Raw genomic sequence first — 21,332 nt, forward strand, 5'->3', positions numbered from 1 at the left:
AAGACTGTGTCTATCCGTTGAACTATGTTCATAATAAACTGTGCCAACATTCCCTCTTAAAGACAGTGGAATGCAGTATCGCGATTTCTTTCCGAGGAACCATGTCAATTCCCACCGTAACCTGTTCAGAATCACGTATGATCTTAAGTGCCAGTGATAATCTTCTAAAATTTACGACGTAATGGAACTTGGACTGTCAGTTATTTCAACAAGTGTATTGTGCTGATGGAGTACAGTGCAGAGACTGTACCCGGTAAATTTAATTTTCCTTATGAAGTGCTTAATCACTGCACCTCGGAAGGTCTTAGATTGTTTTCGTTTGTTTATTATTCCAAATACGATAATTCCTTCCATCTTATCCTCGTGGAACTGTGACTCTAACTTTATCCTTGCTGCTAAAGTGCGTTCAACATCATTGACTGTGGGAACTATTTCGGCGTGCTTCGCCTTAGAGAAGTGTCACACCAGTGTCCCATGACGTCCAATGTGGAAGCTCCACATTTCCCCGTTCCTGCCTCAGGTTCGAGTCATCAACACTAATACAGAGAAAACCCCAACAACGGAAGACAACGCCGACGCCGACCGCAAGACGACGCAGCCGCCGCAGGACGACGTCCTCTCCACGCCTTCAGGGATAACTCCACGATTCAGCTGTAAAAGGTGACATAATTCTTTGCATACCTATTGAATAAACTGAAGGATCCACTTAATCATGAAATTTTTTTTCACTACCCTTCTCTCTCACTCTCTTAGCATGGGCCGTACACGCCTTGTCGTTCCTCATGCTCTCCGATAAACTGAAGTACGGGCGTTCCTGTTACAATATATAAAAGAACATGTCCTGACTGACTGACTGACTGACTGACTGACTGACTGACTGACTGACTGACTGACTGACTGACTGACTGACTGACTGACTGACTGACTGACTGACTGACTGACTGACTGACTGACTGACTGACTGACTGACTGACCGACCGACCGACCGACCGACTGACTGACTGCTTCATCATTGCCGAGCAAAAATTACTGGACATAAAGAAATGAAATTTTGAGGATACCTTTATATTACAATGTGGGTGCTCGCTAAGTGAGGATTTTTGGATATTCCGTCGCTAACTGGGTGAAAAAGGCGTGAAATTTTAAAATGAGTGTATCTATATCTCAAAACTTTAAAAGTTTACAGATGTTAAAATTGATATTTCGAATCTCCTTAAAAAATAAAAAACGTATATTTTTTTCGAAAATTCCAATAGGAGTGGTGAAAAAGGGTAAAAAAAAGGTGTTGAACGCCTTTAATGAGGATACTTATATCTCAGACACTGAAGATATTACAGACTAGAAAATTGGTATTTGGGATCTCCTTTAAAAATAAAGAAATAGGTATTTTTTTGTTTTTGAAAAATCCAATTAATAGGCGGGTTAATTTTTAAAATGAGTGTATCTATATCTGACAACTTTAAAAGGTTACAGATGTAAAAATTGAATAAAAAGAAACACGTACATTTTCTTTCCAGAAAATCCCAGTGGGAGGGCTGAAAAAGGGTGAAAAACGTATCGAATGCCTTTAATGAGGATACTTATATCTCAGAAACTGAAGACATTACAGACCTGAAAATTGGAATCTGGGAATTCATTTAAAAGCAAAGAAACATGTATTTTTTCTTTTTGGAAAATCCAATTAATGAGGGTTAAACAAGAGTAACAAATTGGGGTGAATTTTTAGAAAGACTATATCTACAGTATATCTCAGAAACGTAAAATGTTACAGACGGAAAAATTGCTATTTGGAATCTCCTATAAAAGTAAAGAAACATAGATGATTTATTTTTGGAAACTCTACTTAAGGGGAACTAAAAAGTGAGCGAAATTTTAAAATGAGTATTTCTACAGTATATCTTTAAAACTTAAAATTTTACAGAAGTGAAAAATGGTATTTTTATCTCAATTAAAAATAAAGAAATATTTTTGTGTTTTCGGATAGACCACTTGGGTGGGGGATGAATGTGACCGAAAATGAGGCTCAATTCTTTTAATTAGGATAGTGATATCTCAAACACTGAAGACGTTACAAACGTGAAATTTGGTATTTGGAATCTCCTTTAAAAATAAATACGTATATTTTTGTTTTTTTGTTTTTGTTTTCGGAAATCCACTTAACGGGGGGATTGCAAAATTAGTTGAATTATTTGTATGAAGGTACTATTATCTCAAAAACGAAATATTTTACAGGCGTGAAAATTGGTGCTTGGAATCTGCTTTAAAAGTAAAGAAACACGTATTCTCGAAAAATCCAATGAAGGGGGGTTAAAGTATTGAAAAATTAATAGAATTAATTGTATGAGAATACTTGCATCTAATATGAACCAAAGTTGTTCCAAACGTGAAAACTGGTATTTGGATCTCCTTTAAAAGCAATGAAAAACGCGCTTTTGGAGGGTAATCATCTTGGGTGCGGGGTTGAAAGGGAGTTGAATTCCTTTTATGAGGATTCATATCTCAAAAATTAAAGATGTTAGAGTCGTGATACTTGGTATTTAGAAGAACCTTTGCTATTAAAGAAACAAGTACTCTTTGCCGGAAAATTCACTTAAGGGAGGGGGAGTGTGAAAGGAAGTGAAAAAAGTGTATTCTTCTTATGAGAATAGTTGTATCTCAAAACTGAAGGTAACAGATGTGAACATTGGTATTTGGAATCTTCTTTAAACAAAAAGAAACACGTCTTCTTTGGGGAGGGGAGGATCAAATTAACGGCGGTGGGGTGAACAAGCAATTGAGACAAATTGATTTTACTGTTCATAATGTACTTATTCTGAACATAAACCGATCATTTTAATCTTTCCTGGGTTCGTTTTTAAGGGCCATCTTTTCCTTTGGAGAACTTAAAGTTAGATTACAGTAGATTCTCCTGTAATATAAATAGAAATTTAAACACATTTGAAATAAACGATAGGAATGATATTGACCGAGCAATTGTTCACCTCTATAATAGGGTCAATAATGCACGTAAGTATATCATTCGTATCGCCAGAAATTCCGCGCACTTGCCTACGCCGACAATGGTGCTGGTCACATTGTCAGCAATGACAGTGGTAGCAGATGTAATTTACCGTCAAGTAGTGGTCTAGCATCTTGCTGTGGGGTCCAGAACAACAACAACATCAATAATAATAATAATAATAATAATAATAATAATAATAATAATAATAATAATAATAATAATAATAATGTTCTGGACCGTCGTCAAAATGTGCGGTCCGCGCTGGAAACGGGTCATGTCAGCGTAATGACTACGAATGCAGTCCGGCCTCGGGTTCATTACCGCCAAGCCACCCAAGACGACACCACGTCGGATCTCCTCAAGGATTTGATCCATATTAACAATGCTTATAGGAAAAGATGCCAAAGATTTAGGGACCCAACTGACCGGGCGAAATACCTGGACCAAGCCCGGGAAGTACAAAATCGATTGCTGGAAAGAAGGATTGAAAAATTGGAAGAACTTTGCCGTAATCTCTCAGAAAACGGTTTAGATCGCGAATTTGTCGGATTAAATATAAAACGTTAAGCATTCAATTATAAATGTCAGTATAATACCGCAGCGAAGCACGGGTACCTTGCTAATAAATAAATAAATAAATAACTAAATAAATAAACATAAAAATAAACAAATTGGGCTTTTATAGAGTTTTGAAGGTCAAATATCTTGCTAACAGACAACTGTAATGACACAGATTTAACGATTTAGTGTTTAAATTTACTGCCTGCAGAGTGCAATAACGTAACGTGACAGTTTAATGCTGGAGTAGACCATCAACTGGCAGTGTTATCGCTCAACTGGATTTGCGGATTTACATTATGTGTAGAATTACTGAAATGAAGTGAAGAGTTTATTTTATTATTTCAGCTGCCATTCTAATTACTGATCATGCCAAACAACTAGGAATACGACCGGTTATTTAATGATATAAATAAAATATAATGAGAGAGGAAAATGGATACATTCGTAATATTAATAATGATAATATATAGAAAACTAAATTCTTATGTTCAAAGACAGACATCAACAGCCAGAGAATAAAGTATGATACAACTGACAGAGTCTCTTACTTTAAATACCTGGGAGAATTTATCGAACCGACAGACCTTGAAAAGATCTCGCAACAAACTCGTCTCCAAAAAATGAAAAGAGTATTAGGGTTAGTTCAAAACATCTACAGTAAACAACCCATGTCAAGACATACAAAAATTCTGCATTATAACACAGTCATAAAACCAACAGTCCTTTACGCAAGTGAAACACTGGCAGTCGACAGAAAGCAAGAACTTGAAGAAATCAAAAAAAGAAGAAAGGAAGATCATTATTAAAATCTTAGGGGCAAGATACACCCAAGTCGGTTACCACTCAAAACATCAGAAAGTTCTCAAACATCGAAATAGACACCAGGAAAAGACGAATGAAATTCTTCAGCCATCTGACTAGATTACCAGAAAACCGAGTGACAAAAAAGATAACACAACACCCTAGCTTAACGAACTTTGAAAGGACCTTAAAGACGTAAACATAATACTGTATAGGCTTTTGGGCTTATGCCGTGTCAAGAAAATAAGGTGAAATACTTAACCTTTCGCAGATAACTGTGCTCTGCGTCCTCAGAATAAATCTTGAATTAAACAAGAAGCCTTTCTCGGGGACAGTCGAGATTTATTCTGAGGACGCAGAGCCCAGAATTTCACGTTATTTTCTTGACACGGCATAAGCCCAAAAGCCTATACAATATCATCATGTCTGTAAGTGCGGGCCGCGAAAGCATTAAAGGCAACAACGTAAACATAATTTCAACACACATCATAGACAGAGACATCTTTAGGTAAAAAAATAAACAACTGGGAAGCTACATTAGAGCAACCACAACAAATTGGTCGTCAGAACGTAAACAAGCCTCCTCGGAAAGAATGAAAACCTATTGGAAAAACAAGAAAAACCCACAGAAGAAATGATTGAGTTATTTGCTTAACGTCTTCCAATATTGGGAGAATTCGCTACGAGTAATAATAATAATAATAATAATAATAATAATAATAATAATAATAATAATAATAATAATAATAATAATAATATTTTCCTGTTAATATCAAAAATTCATCATCACAGCATTGCCGTCAAGCTGATATTTTATATGCTTCAGAATGCCTTATCCTGTCTCAGAAATATGCGCTCGCTAAGTTGCAGCAAAGAGAGAGAGAGAGAGGGATTTTCCACAACATACTTCGGCAAAGCTACAAAAACGGATCTGCATTAGAAAATCCAGACAAGAAATTTACTCTAAGATAGAAAATATCATGAACACAATGCTGAAATGCAGGGCTCTCTTTTGCGGTCACCTACGACTGATGAACAGCTCTCGATGAACATAACGCATTTTAAACTATTCTGAACCATAAATAACAAATCCCTAGTACGTTAACGTTGAGGAGATGGACCTACGACCAGAATATGGGTACAAATAATACATTTTCAGAAGAATGGTCGTTACTTTTGGGATGGGAAATGGACAAATGGTGGAAAATGGTCGCGTGAACGTCATGTTCGACATTGCGATCTAATGAAAGTCTACTGGATCAAACGAAAGTTGAATAAACGCCAGAATGTATAATGAAACTTATCGCGGTCCCCAGTTGGCTGATTAGCGAATAACAAATAATAATAAGAAGAAGAAGAAGAATAAATATTTTACTTCATTTGTAGTTCTGACAACTCCTTTTCGAAGACTTGTTGACTTCCAGGTTACCCACTCTAAATGTTAAACTGCTGGCAGGCATTCTGAGGTTTCCATTCATATCTCGTAAGTGCCAAAATTATCCCCACACGTTTTCTCTGGCTTCCAGTTGAGATAATTTTGGAGATAAGGTAGATGTAGGAAGCTTCTCCTCAATTTTTATCTAGGTCTCAGTGGTTCATAACCATGTATTGACTTTATCTCAATCGTTTTGGTCTTCTTCCTCTCAACATTATTTTAAAATGTGCTTTAGCTCACACCGACACAGATAGGTCTTATGGCGACGATTGGAAGGCAAAGGGCTAGGAGTGGAAAGGAAAACCATCCTCAGGGATGCCGACTGCGGGGTTCAAACGCACTATCTTCTATTCGCACGACCACTTACTCGGTCCTCCCAATTTCTGCGGTTACTTTCCGTTGTCTGACACATAGCACACTCGGTCTGCAGAAGTTAATTTATGGCCGGATCTACAGTACTTGCTCCGGATCGTATTTTGAACGATTTGAACGATTATAGGCAAGGTAGGTAACAGAACGTGTGTCATGCTGTTGATTTTGAGGACAGATACTGGGGAGTTCCCTCAGTTATGTATCTGAACATCAGCACGACTATATGAAAATTTCTAAGTTCTTCAAATCTAAGAAAGGACAGTTGCTTGTAATAAGGTTGACATAGCGTAAGGCAAATATAAATCTGATGCAGGAATTCATGCTCCTTTGTATCTTCCTAAGATGTTCATTAGTTGCATCAATAGAATATTGGAAGAGCTAATGTTTTTATAAACATGAATTTCATACTTAATTGTAGTGTTTTGGCGGTATTTGAGAGGATGGAGTGAAGCATATACTCTGTTACGGATACGAGTGACATGCCCATTTCAATTTGGATTGTCACTTATAATGACACCTAGATTATTTACCGAACGTTCATATGGAATCTTCGTACCAGATAGTGAGCGAAACGATATCAAAAGTGTTATGTCTGCTAATTTCGATTGTCCAACTATAATGGCTTTTCCCTTCGTGGGGTGCGGGGGTTTAATATAGCGTTTTCACAAGCATGTGATGACATACTTTTAAGTCAGCATTCATCCGTCAGTTGCTATGCGAATATCTTCCAGTTTGCTATGATAGTATATTTGTGGGTCATCGGTAATATTTCAATACATTGGTTGGGAATCTGACACCTGGTTGAGAGCCCTAAGTTCAGATCAGGGATGATTAATTGGATTGGATTGGATTGGATTGGATTGGATTGGATTGGATTGGATTGGATCGGATTGGATTGGATTGGATTGGATTGGATTGGATTGGATTGGATTGGATTGGATTGGATTGGATTGGATTGGATTGGATTGGATTGGATTGGATTGGATTGGATTGGATTGGATTGGATTGGATTGGATTGGATTGGATTGGATTGGATTGGATTGGATTGGATTGGATTGGATTGGATTGGATTGGATTGGATTGGATTGGATTGGATTGGATTGGATTGGATTGGATTGGATTGGATTGGATTGGATTGGATTGGATTGGATTGGATTGGATTGGATTGGATTGGATTGGATTGGATTGGATTGGATTGGATTGGATTGGATTGGATTGGATTGGATTGGATTGGATTGGATTGGATTGGATTGGATTGGATTGGATTGGATTGGATTGGATTGGATTGGATTGGATTGGATTGGATTGGATTGGATTGGATTGGATTGGATTGGATTGGATTGGATTGGATTGGATTGGATTGGATTGGATTGGATTGGATTGGATTGGATTGGATTGGATTGGATTGGATTGGATTGGATTGGATTGGATTGGATTGGATTGGATTGGATTGGATTGGATTGGATTGGATTGGATTGGATTGGATTGGATTGGATTGGATTGGATTGGATTGGATTGGATTGGATTGGATTGGATTGGATTGGATTGGATTGGATTGGATTGGATTGGATTGGATTGGATTGGATTGGATTGGATTGGATTGGATTGGATTGGATTGGATTGGATTGGATTGGATTGGATTGGATTGGATTGGATTGGATTGGATTGGATTGGATTGGATTGGATTGGATTGGATTGGATTGGATTGGATTGGATTGGATTGGGATTTGATTGGATTTGATTTGATTTGATTTCCTCTGTCTCCGCTTCTGCCAGATATTTTCATTAGATAGAAGCACTGCTGCAAGTGTGCAAATCTAACCCGTCAGCAACGGGTACAGCACCTACTTTATTGTAAACTAGCATACGTATCCGTTCTTCGAATGCGAATTGGTAACGGATTACACTATTTGTTCATGAATTTATGCTAATTACATGCCTGTATTCAAACTTTTAATACGTTATGTTGAACAGAAAGCACTTGGCAGTGGCGTGAAGTACGATAAAGTTGAACATAGTCGAGGTAGAATGAGGATGATCAAAGAGTTGATTGAACGGTACAGTTCGTGATCAGAAGGTCTGCGAAATTCTTCCTTCTTCTCGGTTACATATTTTCGTTTATCGGAGACCTGGAGTGGCTGATGAAACCAATAGTTGACGAGAACCTCTCTTATTATCTGGTCTATCGAACAGAGTAAAATAACACTCTAGTTATTCCCGTTAACCCACCTTGAAGCGGCATGACAGCCTGTAGAATTGTCCGTTAATGATATCTCCCTTAATAATCCTCAAGTCGAAAAGGTGCACATGAGAAAAAGTTTTACAAATTTATTTCCATTAAGTTTGGGAGATTTCTATTAAGGTTGGCAATGCATATTGTGTTGGAGAATAGAATCACTATCTTTACATAAACCCCTAGTCCATTCAGGGATTTACAAATAATATTGGCCCTAAAACCTACCCAAGAGCAGGTAGATTCTATGTATATGAAGTTTAGCAGAAATATATTCAGTAGTTTTCCAGTTGTAAGAACGTAGGCAAACAGTCACCAAAACTACAAACTTTGCAGATGATGGTTATTACATCTGAAACGGATAATGTAGGAATATTTCGCCAAAATATTCAATGTACGATTTTATCTATAAAAATGTGCGAAGTGACATGTGCATTCTTACGAAAGATTTTCTGCACATCTCACAAATCAGATGATGTGTAGTATTATTTATAAGTTGCTTTAAATGTACGAAAACGTGACTACAGAACGGAGATAAGCAAGCCGAGCCTTCTGAATTGCGTAAAGAAAGTCTTGGAAGTGTAGACCAGTTGACACCAGCGATGATGCATTTCGGGTGCAGGAAGGAATAAGGGGCCAATCTTGTTGATGGTGATAGAGAGCGCGAGGCTGCCCAGGAGCCGGGCCGCTCCCCGGGCTGGCTGACTGGAGCGGGGGGATGCTGCGCGCCAGCTCTGTCCCGCCGGCGCCAACTGGCGGCAGTCGCTCGGCGGACCACGGCTGTATCGGGCGTACTGCGCCATGGCCACTAGTGAACAGCCGCAGCCCGTGGAGGGCTCCCGCTTTGTCACTGAGAAGGTAACTGAAGAGGCCAAGTCAGCTCCAGCGCCGTCCAGTCCTCAGCAGCAGAAGGAGGAGGGAGCTGCTCCCAAGGGAGGTGTGCCTGATGGAAACTGCTCACCTGCCGACCCGGAGAAAGGTACGGTCATCAGCTGAGTGCCCCGTCGTGTCTGTGTATTAGTGTACCTCAGCCTTACCTCCAAACCGTTCCGGGATTGTGATACTTGCTAGAGAATATCTTTAAACACTGTGCGTGTTACCTTATGTGTTCTCGTAACTCAGTGACGGTGCTGTACAGGGATTTTGATGCTCGGTCTACTTGCCGTGTCCATGAATTCCAATTATACCTAATTTTTATCTAGCGGTGGTTCTTGTAGTGTACCGTACTGAATTGTGAAGACGAGAACGAAACCGAAATGCTCGTCCTAAAATGTCTTATTTCTTGCTAGTTCCGGTATCCGAGAAGATGCCGAATTATTTCTACTTACGCCATTCATTTGCGTTCTAATAGTAGAAAAAGAGAGTTCTGTCCCGATTCACAATTTATATATATATATATATATCTGTGCCCGGTATTACTCACGAATTCGAGTGTTGAGCGATGTTATTTGAATGCTTGTTTTCTTACGATCATTATATAATACGTATCCGTCGCTCTTCTGTATTATTTCGTGGGTTTTCTCATCATGTCGGTCATGACTTACAAAAGAATCAAGCCTACTGTTCATGACAGGAACTTTATTACTTTCGTAGATGGCGCTGCGCTAGATGCAGCCTAGCCCCAAGTGACGTAACATTCCACAACTTCGTGACGTCATTGCCTTCAGTTCATTACATCCCATATACTCACTGCTAAGAATTCTTTTCTTTAAGAGCACTTGTTTCCTCAATCTCTGTTTCGCACGGAGGCATTACAACTTTTTCTTTCAAAGAAGTAAAACATGATATGCTCATTATTTCTTTCAAGTTATCCGGGGTGAGGACTGGGCGATAGTAACGCCGTGCGGCGCACCATTTAACTAGCTAGCCGCTGCAGCTGCGCTACCCTGCAAAGTAGAAAACTTTTTCGAGTTTTATTTTTTACATTGCTGTTGACTAATCTGCATTTCTGTATATTGTTTACCTTTCCTTTCAGAGTTACTGACGCATGATATTTGTCCATACACTGCCCGTTTAGCGCTGTGTAGTGTTAGCGATACGGAATACATACTGTGTTGTGTTGCTAAAAGATCTGCACGTGCTATTTTAAGTGACATAGAAGAAAAATCATATGTATTAAATTTCAGCAGTTCGTGCGGTGAAATTAGGTTATGTTGGCGTATTTTAGCAAGCGAAGATAGTGTCATAGGATATGTAAAATTTTTCTGGACGTTGCATTTGGAGTGCGTGAATATTCACTGCTATTAAAATGTGAAATTCTTTACTATCATCTAGCATCCCTACCTTAAATCTCCCAGTTTTAACTGTGGGGACATCGGGTGTTGAATCTGGCCATAAATCCCTGACTAAGTTCTAAACGAAGTAAGCGGCTAGTTTTATCTCACAAACTCCTTAAAAGTTTGAAGAAGCAACATTTGGATAAATATTTCTATTTCATTTTTCAGTAACATGCCTCATTTATTCTACCAGTTTATAGCAAAATTCTTAATGACAGAAAACATCCCGTCTTTATATGAGCGTAGAAATATATATCGTTGTTGCCCGTGCAAAAGTCGTAAGGTTCTGTCATCTGAGGTTGAATATTGTGCGAATATTGTCAAGGAATTCTGGGTTTTCATAATATATGTGCCGCGGGTCAGAATTTCTTCAAAGATATTTTCACATAGCGTTTTTCGCAGACACAACGACGATATATATATAAGTTTATTTTTTCGAATTACTGACGCATGATACTTGTCCCGTAAACGTCTAACAGTAGAGGAGAATAGCGTCGCGGGATTTGAAGATTAATTCTGGCATTGTATAGAGTACTTGAAGTGTTCAGTTTACCTGATTTTCCCGACTCGAATTACAGCCAGCGGACGAGACAGTAAAGTGTCACAGTCACTGATATCTGAAAAAGGCGGCCTATAAATATGGGATTTGCAAAATGAGAAGTCACACCCGATTGGTTCGGATTCCGCATGAAACTGGAGGTGCCATGATCATGATCACGTAACAGTAAGATTGAGCGCGAGTAAATTAAATCTACATCAGTGTTACATTCAGCTTTAGATCCCAAACTGAGCCCTGAACGAAGCCTACTTACCTAAAATATCCCACAAAAGTCGTAAACCAACGAAGAAACAAAGTTTGAAGGAAACATCATACACAACATTCATTTTTATGAATTGTTGGAATTGTTGAACTCTCCAAATTTAGTATAAAATTCGGTAGGACAGGACATATTCAGTATGTCTTTGACCGTCCAAAATATAAAGTTAAGCACCGAAGAGAGCTGTCAACTGTCGATAGCAATTCGTGACAGACGCACCTGCAGATCGCCTGTAACACCTAAAAAAATATGACATTTCTTCCCTAAGTAATCCCAAACATATTTTATAATAATAATAATAATAATAATAATAATAATAATAATAATAATAATAATAATAATAATAATAATTAGGTGCCAAGCTGAGTGGCTCAGATAATAGAAGCATTGGCCTTCTGATTCCAAGAGGGAGAGTTCGATACCGGCTAAGTACAGTGGTATTTGAAGGTGCTCAAAAACGCCAGCCTAGTGTTGGTAGATTTACTGGCACAACTACTGCGGGGGAAAATAGGGCTTCTCGATGTCTCCGAAAATCGTGTAAGTAGGCATCTTTGGTTCGGTTTCTGAGCGAGTTGGAGGTTTTGATCTTCGTTGGTTAATTTCCCAGGTTCGGTGACAGGCTACGTTGCCGTCGTCAACATCAAATTCAATCCCAGGTAAGGCTCCATCCTTTCAGATGTGGAGGTCGCCTGTGGGTGTCATCTCAAAAGAACTGCACCAGGACTCCATGGAGGCCATACGCCTACACATGTACTACTTTCCAGCTGCACTTGGTAGCTCATTTGGTAAGAAATTCGCTTTTCTGTGCACAAGTTTACGAGATCGCATTGAAAAGTACCTGGAGGCAGGGCATCAGCACCTGTATCATTCGACTTAAGAGAGACTATAAAGAATCCTATGTAGGGTAAAATTCCGACAGTATGGAGTTCCACAGAACTGATTACACTTCTGAGTGGGGAGAGAATGTCCTCACTTGCGTGATTTAAATTACAAAAATTATGCCCCTCTACGTGTGAAATCACTTTAGCTGTAACTATGAAATATTAAATTAGATTTGTATATTGTAATTTCACTAAAGTGTCATTCCACAGGTCTTCGATGTGACGCATTTGAGATCTTTTAAATTGTTAGTATTTTCATGTTCCAAAAGTTGCCGAACCTGTGGTTTTACTACTTTTGTTTTGTACTTTTGACCTCCTTGCGGTATTGTTAAAAAATTCAGACTTTAATGTTTTAGCAGAAACCAAGCAAATAAACAATGATTAAATTGCTGAGCGTGGAGGTGCTCTCCAATACCTTAACATATAGGTACGGAAGAAGACTATGTAGCTACTCAAGGAAACCAATTCTAATTTATTTTATTTAATTTGTAAGGAAGTCTCTTGGCTAGAAACACTAACATTTCAGATATTACTTACTTTTATAAAACCGAAGGAACGTTTGAAAATATTTCGAGTCTGACAAGAAAAGACCAGAATATTAGAGGCACATCAATAAATGACCATCTGAAATAATGACCAATTTATGTACATAATTTACTTGCATATAATACAGTCTAATAAATATGTAAATGCAGCAAAACTTCCTAAGAATTGAGAATAAATTGGCCTCTGCTGTTAATTAATTTTGGTACCAATGCTCGCATCATATGAGAGATGTCCTTTCATTGGCCAAATTTCCGGCGCCATGGCTGAATGGTTAGCGTGCTGGCCTTTGATCACAGGAGTCCCGGGTTCGAATCAAGGCAGGGTCGGGAATTTTAACCGTAATTGGTTAATTCCCCTGGCACGGGGACTATGTGTATAGTGCAGTCTTCATCATCATTTCATTCTCGTCACGACACGCAGGTCGCCTACGGGAGTCAAATAAAACCTGCACAAGGCCTCTTCGGAGGCCACACGGCTATTTCAGCAATAACTGATACATTATAAAGTAGGTCTATGTCAGAATGCTGATTACGCTAATAAATTAAGTGTAATTTTCATATTAATTTTCTACTGACTAGATAATAACTTTTGATTTGATTTACTTTTCTACAAATTTAGACAATCCTGAGGGTTATTTCACATGGAATTACCCTGCACAGGAATAAAACTGGATTTCTAATTTGAATAATAATAATAATAATAATAATAATAATAATAATAATATTTGCTTTACGTCCCACTAACTACTTTTTAAGGTCTTCGGAGACGCCGAGGTGCCGGAATTTAGTCCCGCAGGAGTTCCTTAACGTGCCAGTAAATCTACCGACACGGGGCTGTCGTATTTGAGCATCTTCAAATACCACCGGACTGAGCCAGGATCGAACCTGCCAAGTTGGGGTTAGAAGGCCAGCGCCTTAACCGTCTGAGCCACTCATCCCGGCCCTAATTTGAATATGATATATAATTTTATCGTAATTAAAGCAATTTTTGAGAGGAACAAATACTACGGAAGAGCATGAAATTCAGGCGGTAAAGTAAACTCGTGTCCTCATCCCGAGGTGGTGCAGCTCTTTTTAGGTACACCCCCATTGGAGGTGAGCTGCATGTACCATTTTAACCACATACCAGCCCTCCTGCCATTCTTAAATTTCTGGCAGTACCGGGAATCGAACCCAGGCCCCCGCGGACGGCAGTTAATAACACTAACCGTTACGCTACGGAGGCGGACAACATTTTAGTTGTCTTAATACCTTCATGAAAATGTGTACATTTCCATTATGTAGTTTGAGAGATATGGACACATTAATTGTAATTATACTCGTAATTTTGTGTGCCTAGGAGCATGGTGGCGGGTGACGCCTACCGTTCATGGGAAAGGGCACATTGTTGTGGCGAGCGATATTGTTATGTGTAAGTTTGGGGGATATTATTGATAGCTGAAACACTCAGTTCCCTGTCCAAGGCAGTTACGACTCAAGTCCTTCGACCTAGCCAAACATTGACCCCGCGTCTTCTAGGACCGAAAACCAAGACGTTAACCACTCATCCGTGAGGCTAGACCATACTCAAATGTTAAAAATTTGGCAACAATATTAATACAATAAATCTATAAATTACAATCCAAGTCCCTCACCTTTTGTGCAGGCGTATTTCCATGGTAATGTCACGAACGTAAATTAGTTGTAACCTAAGTCTTCTGTTATTTCGTTATTTCAGTATTCTTTACTATAATTTAATAAACACCAAAATCAAGTAATAATTTCCTTTTACGTTCTTATCCCATTGACTCTATTATAGATCGTGTTTGCGTATTTTAATATGTTATTCTAACTTGAATGATATATTTTTTTGTACTTCAAGGCAATAACCTGGAAAGGCTAGGTCAAGCAGCAGGGAAACCTTTCTGGACAGTAATAAAGAATCTTAGGAAGGGGGAGAAAAAGGAAATGAACAGTATTTTGAGTAATTCAGGTGAACTCTTAATAGATCCCAGGGAATCACTGGAGAGGTGGAGGGAATATTTTGAACATCTTCTCAATGTAAAAGGAAATCATCCTGGTGGTGTTGCAAACAGCCAAGCTCATGGGGAGGAGGAAAATGATGTTGGTGAAATTATACTTGAGGAAGTGGAAAGGATGGTAAAAAAAACTCCATTGTCATAAGGCAGCAGGAATAGATGAAATTAGACCTGAAATGGTGAAGTATAGTGGGAAGGCAGGGATGAAATGGCTTCATAGAGTAGTAAAATTAGCGTGGAGTGTTGGTAAGGTACCTTCAGATTGAACAAAAGCAGTAATTGCACCTATCTATAAGCAAGGGAACAGGAAGGATTGCAACAACTATCGAGGTATCTCATTGATTAGTATACCAGGCAAAGTATTCACTGGCATCTTGGAAGGGAGGGTGCGATCAGTCGTTGAGAGGAAGTTGGATGAAAACCAGTGTGGTTTCAGACCACATAGAGGCTGTCAGGATCTGATTTTCAGTATGCGCCAGGTAATTGAAAAATGCTACGAGAGGAATAGGCAGTTGTGTTTATGTTTCGTAGATCTAGAGAAAGCATATGACAGGGTACCGACGGAAAAGATGTTCACTATACTGGGGGATTATGGAATTAAAGGTAGATTATTAAAATCAATCAAAGGTATTTATGTTGACAATTGGGCTTCAGTGAGAATTGATGGTAGAATGAGTTCTTGATTCAGGGTACTTACAGGGGTTAGACAAGGCTGTAATCTTTCACCTTTTCTGTTCGTAGTTTACATGGATCATCTGCTGAAAGGTATAAAATGGCAGGGAGGGATTCAGTTAGGTGGAAATGTAGTTTGGCAGTTTGGCCTATGCTGAAGACTTGGTCTTAATGGCAGACTGTGCCGAAAGCCTGCAGTCTAATATCTGGGAACTTGAAAATAGGTGCAATGAGTATGGTATGAAAATTAGCCTCTGGAAGACTGAATTGATGTCAGTAGGTAAGAAATTCAACAGAATTGAATGTCAGATTGGTGATACAAAGCTAGAACAGGTTGATAATTTCAAGTATTTAGGTTTTGTGTTCTCCCAGGATGGTAATATATTAAGTGAGATTGAATCAAGATGCCGTAAAGCTAATGCAGTGAGCTCGCAGTTGCGATCAGTAGTATTCTGTAAGAAGGGAGTCAGCTCCCAGACGAAACTATCTTTACATCGGTCTGTTTCCAGACCAACTTTGCTTTACGGGTGCGAAAGCTGGGTGGACTCGGGATATCTTATTCATAAGTTAGAAGTAACAGATATGAAAGTAGCAAGAATGATTGCTGGTACAAACATGTGGGAACAATGGCAGGAGGGTACTCGGAATGAGAAGGTAAAGGCTAATTTATTAATGAACTCGATGGATGAAGCTGTACGTATAAACCGGCTTCGGTGGTGGGGTCATGTGACGCGAATAGAGGAGGATAGGTTACCTAGGAGAATAATGTACTCTGCTATGGAGGGTAAGAAAATTAAATGGCGTATGGCTTTCAGTACCGGGAATGTCCGAGGACAAGTTCGGCTCACCAGATGCAGGTCTTTCTATTTGACTCCCGTAGGCGACCTGCGCGTCGTGATGAGGATGAAATGATGATGAAGGCGGCACATACGCCCAGCCCCCGTGCCAGCGAAATTACCCAATTAAGGTTAAATTTCCGACCCTGCCGGGAATCGAACCCGGGACCCCTGTGACGAAAGGCCAGCACGCTAACCATTTAGCCATGGAGCCGGACGGAGGGTAAGAGAAGTAGAGGGAGACCAAGACGACGATGGTTAGACTCGGTTTCTAGCGATCTAAAGATAAGAGGTATAGAAGTAAATGAGGCCACAACACTAGTTGCAAATGGAGGATTGTGGCGGCGTTTAGTAAATTCACAGAGGCTTGCAGACTGAACGCTGAAAGGCATAACTGTCTAAAATGATAATGTATGTATGTATGTAAGGCAATACCTTATTCCATTGTAACCTATATTAGAAAATAAGGCATTGCGAACTAAATCCACTGATTGTTTTAATTTCATTATCATTTATTTTAAATTCTTGTCAGTGTACATATTTTATATTTTATAATTTTAATTTAATTTAATTTAATTTAATTTTAATTTTAATTTTCATGTCCTTTTGTTCCATCTCGCACCATTAGGGGGGCGATGACCTAGCTGTTATGCCCCTTTAAACAACAAACATCATCATCATCATCATCATCATCAATATCAAAATCAAGTTTCTGAAACGAGTTTATTATTAAACGATGCTCCAATTAAATAAGGAAACTGTATTATTTTATTTCACACTATGACGTAATTGTGTTCTTCCCGTACTCAAAGAAGTACGGAAAATAATACTTTACTGTACTGTAATTATTACTTTCTGCACTGCTTTACTTCAAATCGTCTCTCACTGGTTGAACTCCGCTCCATGGATGGTCAGAGAGATCATGAATCTAGGAATCATCATCATCATCATCTGTTTACCCTCCAGGGTCGGCTTTTCCCTCGGACACAGCGAGGGATCCCACCTCTACCGCCTCAAGGGCAGTGTCCTGGAGCTTCAGACTCTCGGTCGGGGATACAGCTAGGGAGAATGACCAGTACCTCGCCCAGGCGGCCTCACCTGCTATGCTGAACAGGGGCCTTGTAGAGGGATGGTAAGATTGGAAGGGATAGGCAAGGAAGAGGGAAGGAAGCGGCCGTGGCCTTAAGTTAGGTACCATCCCGGCATTCGCCTGGAGGAGAAGTGGGAAACCACGGAAAACCACTTCCAGGATGGCTGAGGTGGGAATCGAACCCACCTCTACTCAGTTGACCTCCCGAGGCTGAGTGGACCCCGTTCCAGCCCTCATACCACTTTTCAAATTTTGTGGCAGAGCCGGGAATCGAACCCGGGCCTCCGGGGGTGGCAGCTAATCACGCTAACCACTACACCACAGAGGCGGACCAAACTTGAATTGTTTCTCCGGCTGATTGCAGCGATGTGGATCCGTACTCATCCACATAAAAATGGAGTTTCTGTATTCCCAGCTCAAATAACCTGCCGCCATCACAATACTAACTAATGTATAGGTTTATCCACTTCCAAATTATAAATATCACATGTATCATAAAGTTCGTAATACCTTCATTAATCCAGTATCAGAGGACCATATTTACGACAATTATAGCTTAGTGGACTGTTCACTGCTTCTAATAGCATTAACATACATGTCTTATTTCAACTTAACCCCATGTACACACCTCGTATATCTCTCATAGCAAGGCACGAACAACAAAACAATAAAATGTTAATGCATGGATCAAACACGGAGGATTTGCGTCGCGATACAACCATTATTCATAATTAAGCTCATTTAATTTAAAATAATTAAATACACCGTACTGCACTATGAAATAAAATATTGCACGTAAGAGCCACTGAAGTTTCACTTTACAAATGAAAGGTCTTATATAATCCTCCTTTTCAATACAAGACACTAGTGCCAATAGTGACATGAGACCGACAAGGTCGTACCATTTGAGGCGACAGCCTTTTAACGAATGATGCACACTTATTACTTCCTTTATTGAAGGTCTTCACTAAGCTGCGCAACACAGCGTTCCACTTTTTAAAAGGATTAACAAGTTTTATATCAACCAAATGAGTCTTTAGACCAGAGGATTTTTCTACCTCAAAATGTTTTAATATGTCAGTCATGATCATTGTATTTTAATTCCACACACTTCATCAGTCTTTTTATTTGTTTGTATAAATGTCATCATCATCATCATCATCATCATCTGTTTACCCTCCAGGTTCGGTTTTTCCCTCGGACTTAGCGAGGGATCCCACTTCTACCGCTTCAAGGGCAGTGTCCTGGAGCTTCAGACTCTTGGTCGGGGGATACAGCTGGGGAGTATGACCAGTACCTCGCCCAGGCGGCCTTACCTGCTATGCTGAACAGGGGCCTTGTGGAGGGATGGGAAGATTGGAAGGGATAGGCAAGGAAGAGGGAAGGAAGCGGCCGTGGCCTTAAGTTAGGAACCATCCCGGCATACGCCTGGAGGAGAAGTGGGAAACCACGGAAAACCACTTCCAGGATGGCTGAGGTGGGAATCGAACCCACCTCTACTCAGTTGACCTCCCGAGGCTGAGTGGACCCCGTTCCAGCCCTCGTACCACTTTTCAAATTTCGTGGCAGAGCCGGGAATCGAACCCGGGCCTCCGGGGGTGGCAGCTAATCACGCTAACCACTACACCACAGAGGCGGACTTGTATAAATGTAATATTTAAAATTCTACTGAGGATGACCATAGATAGGCTGAAACATGTATACATATCGTCCTATCTAATATAGATGGTTGGTTTGTGTTTAAAAGGAGGATTATACAAGACTTAATATTTGTAAAGTGATAACCGTCAATAAGGAATGAGATTTATAACATGCAAAAAGCCACTGAAATGACACGTTTACGCTACTTCCCTGCGGCTTGTTCGTGTACGTCTCACCCGTAACGTAAATATCTATTGTGGGGGAAATTCTACAAGTATTTTTTTTTTCAATTTCGAGGTTCCAACTCCCTTTAAACGTACCTTTCTGTTATTAAATGCTTTGTGCTAGTCGTAATCTAAAGACAAACGTGTGAGCTTCGACGTTGCACGAAGATGAACAGTATATTTGACAATATAACTGGGTGAGTTTTTCTTAGTTGGTCAAGGAATCGTCTGACTTGCATCTGAAGGTCGCTGAGCTCAGTGACACCTCTAACTGGTAGCGAACCTACGATCTTCGAATCAAGAAGTCAACTGGCATTATGGCCAGTGCGGTTAAGAATATGCCTTGAGCACAACCCCCTCTCTGGAACCATAAGTCGAAGCAACTGTGTCAATATCTTCAAGAATAAACAGATGTAGCTCAGTCGGATTTCACATATTATGAAATAAACTTGGAACTCAAAATCCAATTACCGAGCGCGTGGCTTCGTGGTTTCGATCACGTAGGTGTCAGCTTGCATTCGGGAGATAGTGGCTTCGAACCCCAGTGTCGCCAACCCTGGAGATGGTTTTGCGCGGTTTCCCATTTTTCACCCCAATACTAGGGATGTACCTTAATTAAGGCCACAGACGCTGCCTTCCGACTCCTACAATTTTCGCATCTCATCGTCGCCATGAGACCTATATGTGTCGGTACGACGTAAACCAAATTCTAAAATAGCAAAAAAAAAAAAATAGAATTCTTCAAACACGCAATGGAAACATTTCCAGTGTGAATCTTTCCATTAAATTTTATGTTGTCTTTTCAGAACCTTGGGTGGTAACGAAAAATATAGCCATTTTTGTACGTTAGACTAATAGCTACTTTCCCTCAATCAGTCACTACTGATCTGCATTTAAGGCAGTCACCTAGTTGGCAGTTTCCCTATCTGTTGTATTCCTAGCCTTTACTTAAATGATTGCAAAGAAACTGGAACGTTATTGAACATCTCCCTTGGTAAGTTATTCCAGTCCCTTACTCTCCTCCTTATAAAAAAATATTTGCCCCAATTTGTTCTCTTGAATTCCAACTTTATCTTCATAATGTGATCTTTCCTTAATTCCTTAATGTTACAGATTTCTTTGTGATACATACATGTTTCTAAGTGACAACTCAACCTTTTACTGCTAGTTACATTCTGAATGTGAAGTACGGTCCATACTTAAAAACCAGGATGCAGCCAAAATATTCGACCCACGGAAAGCCCGTTTCCGTTGTAGCAGCTCATACCTTTGAATATCTGATATTTCGATGTTCAAATCACTCTTGGAATCCACTTATGAAAGTTGTCAAAATCAACAGCACCAGATCAAAGGATTATTGTCTGCCCTGCCTTGAGGTGAGCAGGTCCTGTTGCACTTTCCGAGGACAATGAGAAATAAATGTTTACAGAGCGTTACCGGAGCGAGACGAGCGAGGGAACCGCTTCTTGTTTGTACAGCACAGCGTTTGCAGTTCCTGAAAGTAATTTGAACGTCGAGCTGCAGCAGTGTAGGCCCAAGTCAGAATCTCGCACGCACCCCAGATCACATGAGATATGCCAAGGAGTCGCAATGACACTGTAGATTACGTGAAAATAGATTTGTACGGTTAGCTCGATGAGAGGGGCAGAATGCATATGGTACACACAGTATTTACTTAGCGTATGGCATTAAAGATAAAATATGCAAAAAATGCACAGTACATGGGAAGACAAACGACACTGCCCACTTGCTGTCCACGTTTCGCCAGCAGCGAAGTATTTATTGTATAAAATAAAACGCATTGTGAATTCAGGTTTGTGTTGATTTTTCCAATTCTGGATGTCAGAGTTAAAGCCTCATTGATGCAAAAACGACGATTTTAAGATTTGACATATGTCTTAAGGCTGGAGGTTATTCGAAAATTTGTG

General features: G+C 39.7%; 1 protein-coding gene across 2 annotated transcripts in view; it reads left to right on the forward strand.

Annotated features, from left to right (window-relative positions):
• The first annotated feature begins 9,186 nt into the window (after positions 1-9,186).
• Positions 9,187-21,332, forward strand: part of kcc (solute carrier family 12 member kcc) — a 590,870-nt gene continuing 578,724 nt past the window's right edge. For both annotated transcript variants that reach the window (XM_067145914.2, XM_067145915.2), the window contains exon 1: positions 9,187-9,382. In XM_067145914.2, coding sequence (XP_067002015.2) covers positions 9,205-9,382 — 178 coding nt within the window. In that variant the 5' untranslated portion in view covers positions 9,187-9,204. The remainder of the gene's footprint in view (positions 9,383-21,332) is intronic.

Source organism: Anabrus simplex, chromosome 4, assembly GCF_040414725.1.
Source record: "Anabrus simplex isolate iqAnaSimp1 chromosome 4, ASM4041472v1, whole genome shotgun sequence".
Classification (NCBI taxonomy): Eukaryota; Metazoa; Arthropoda; class Insecta; order Orthoptera; family Tettigoniidae; genus Anabrus; species Anabrus simplex.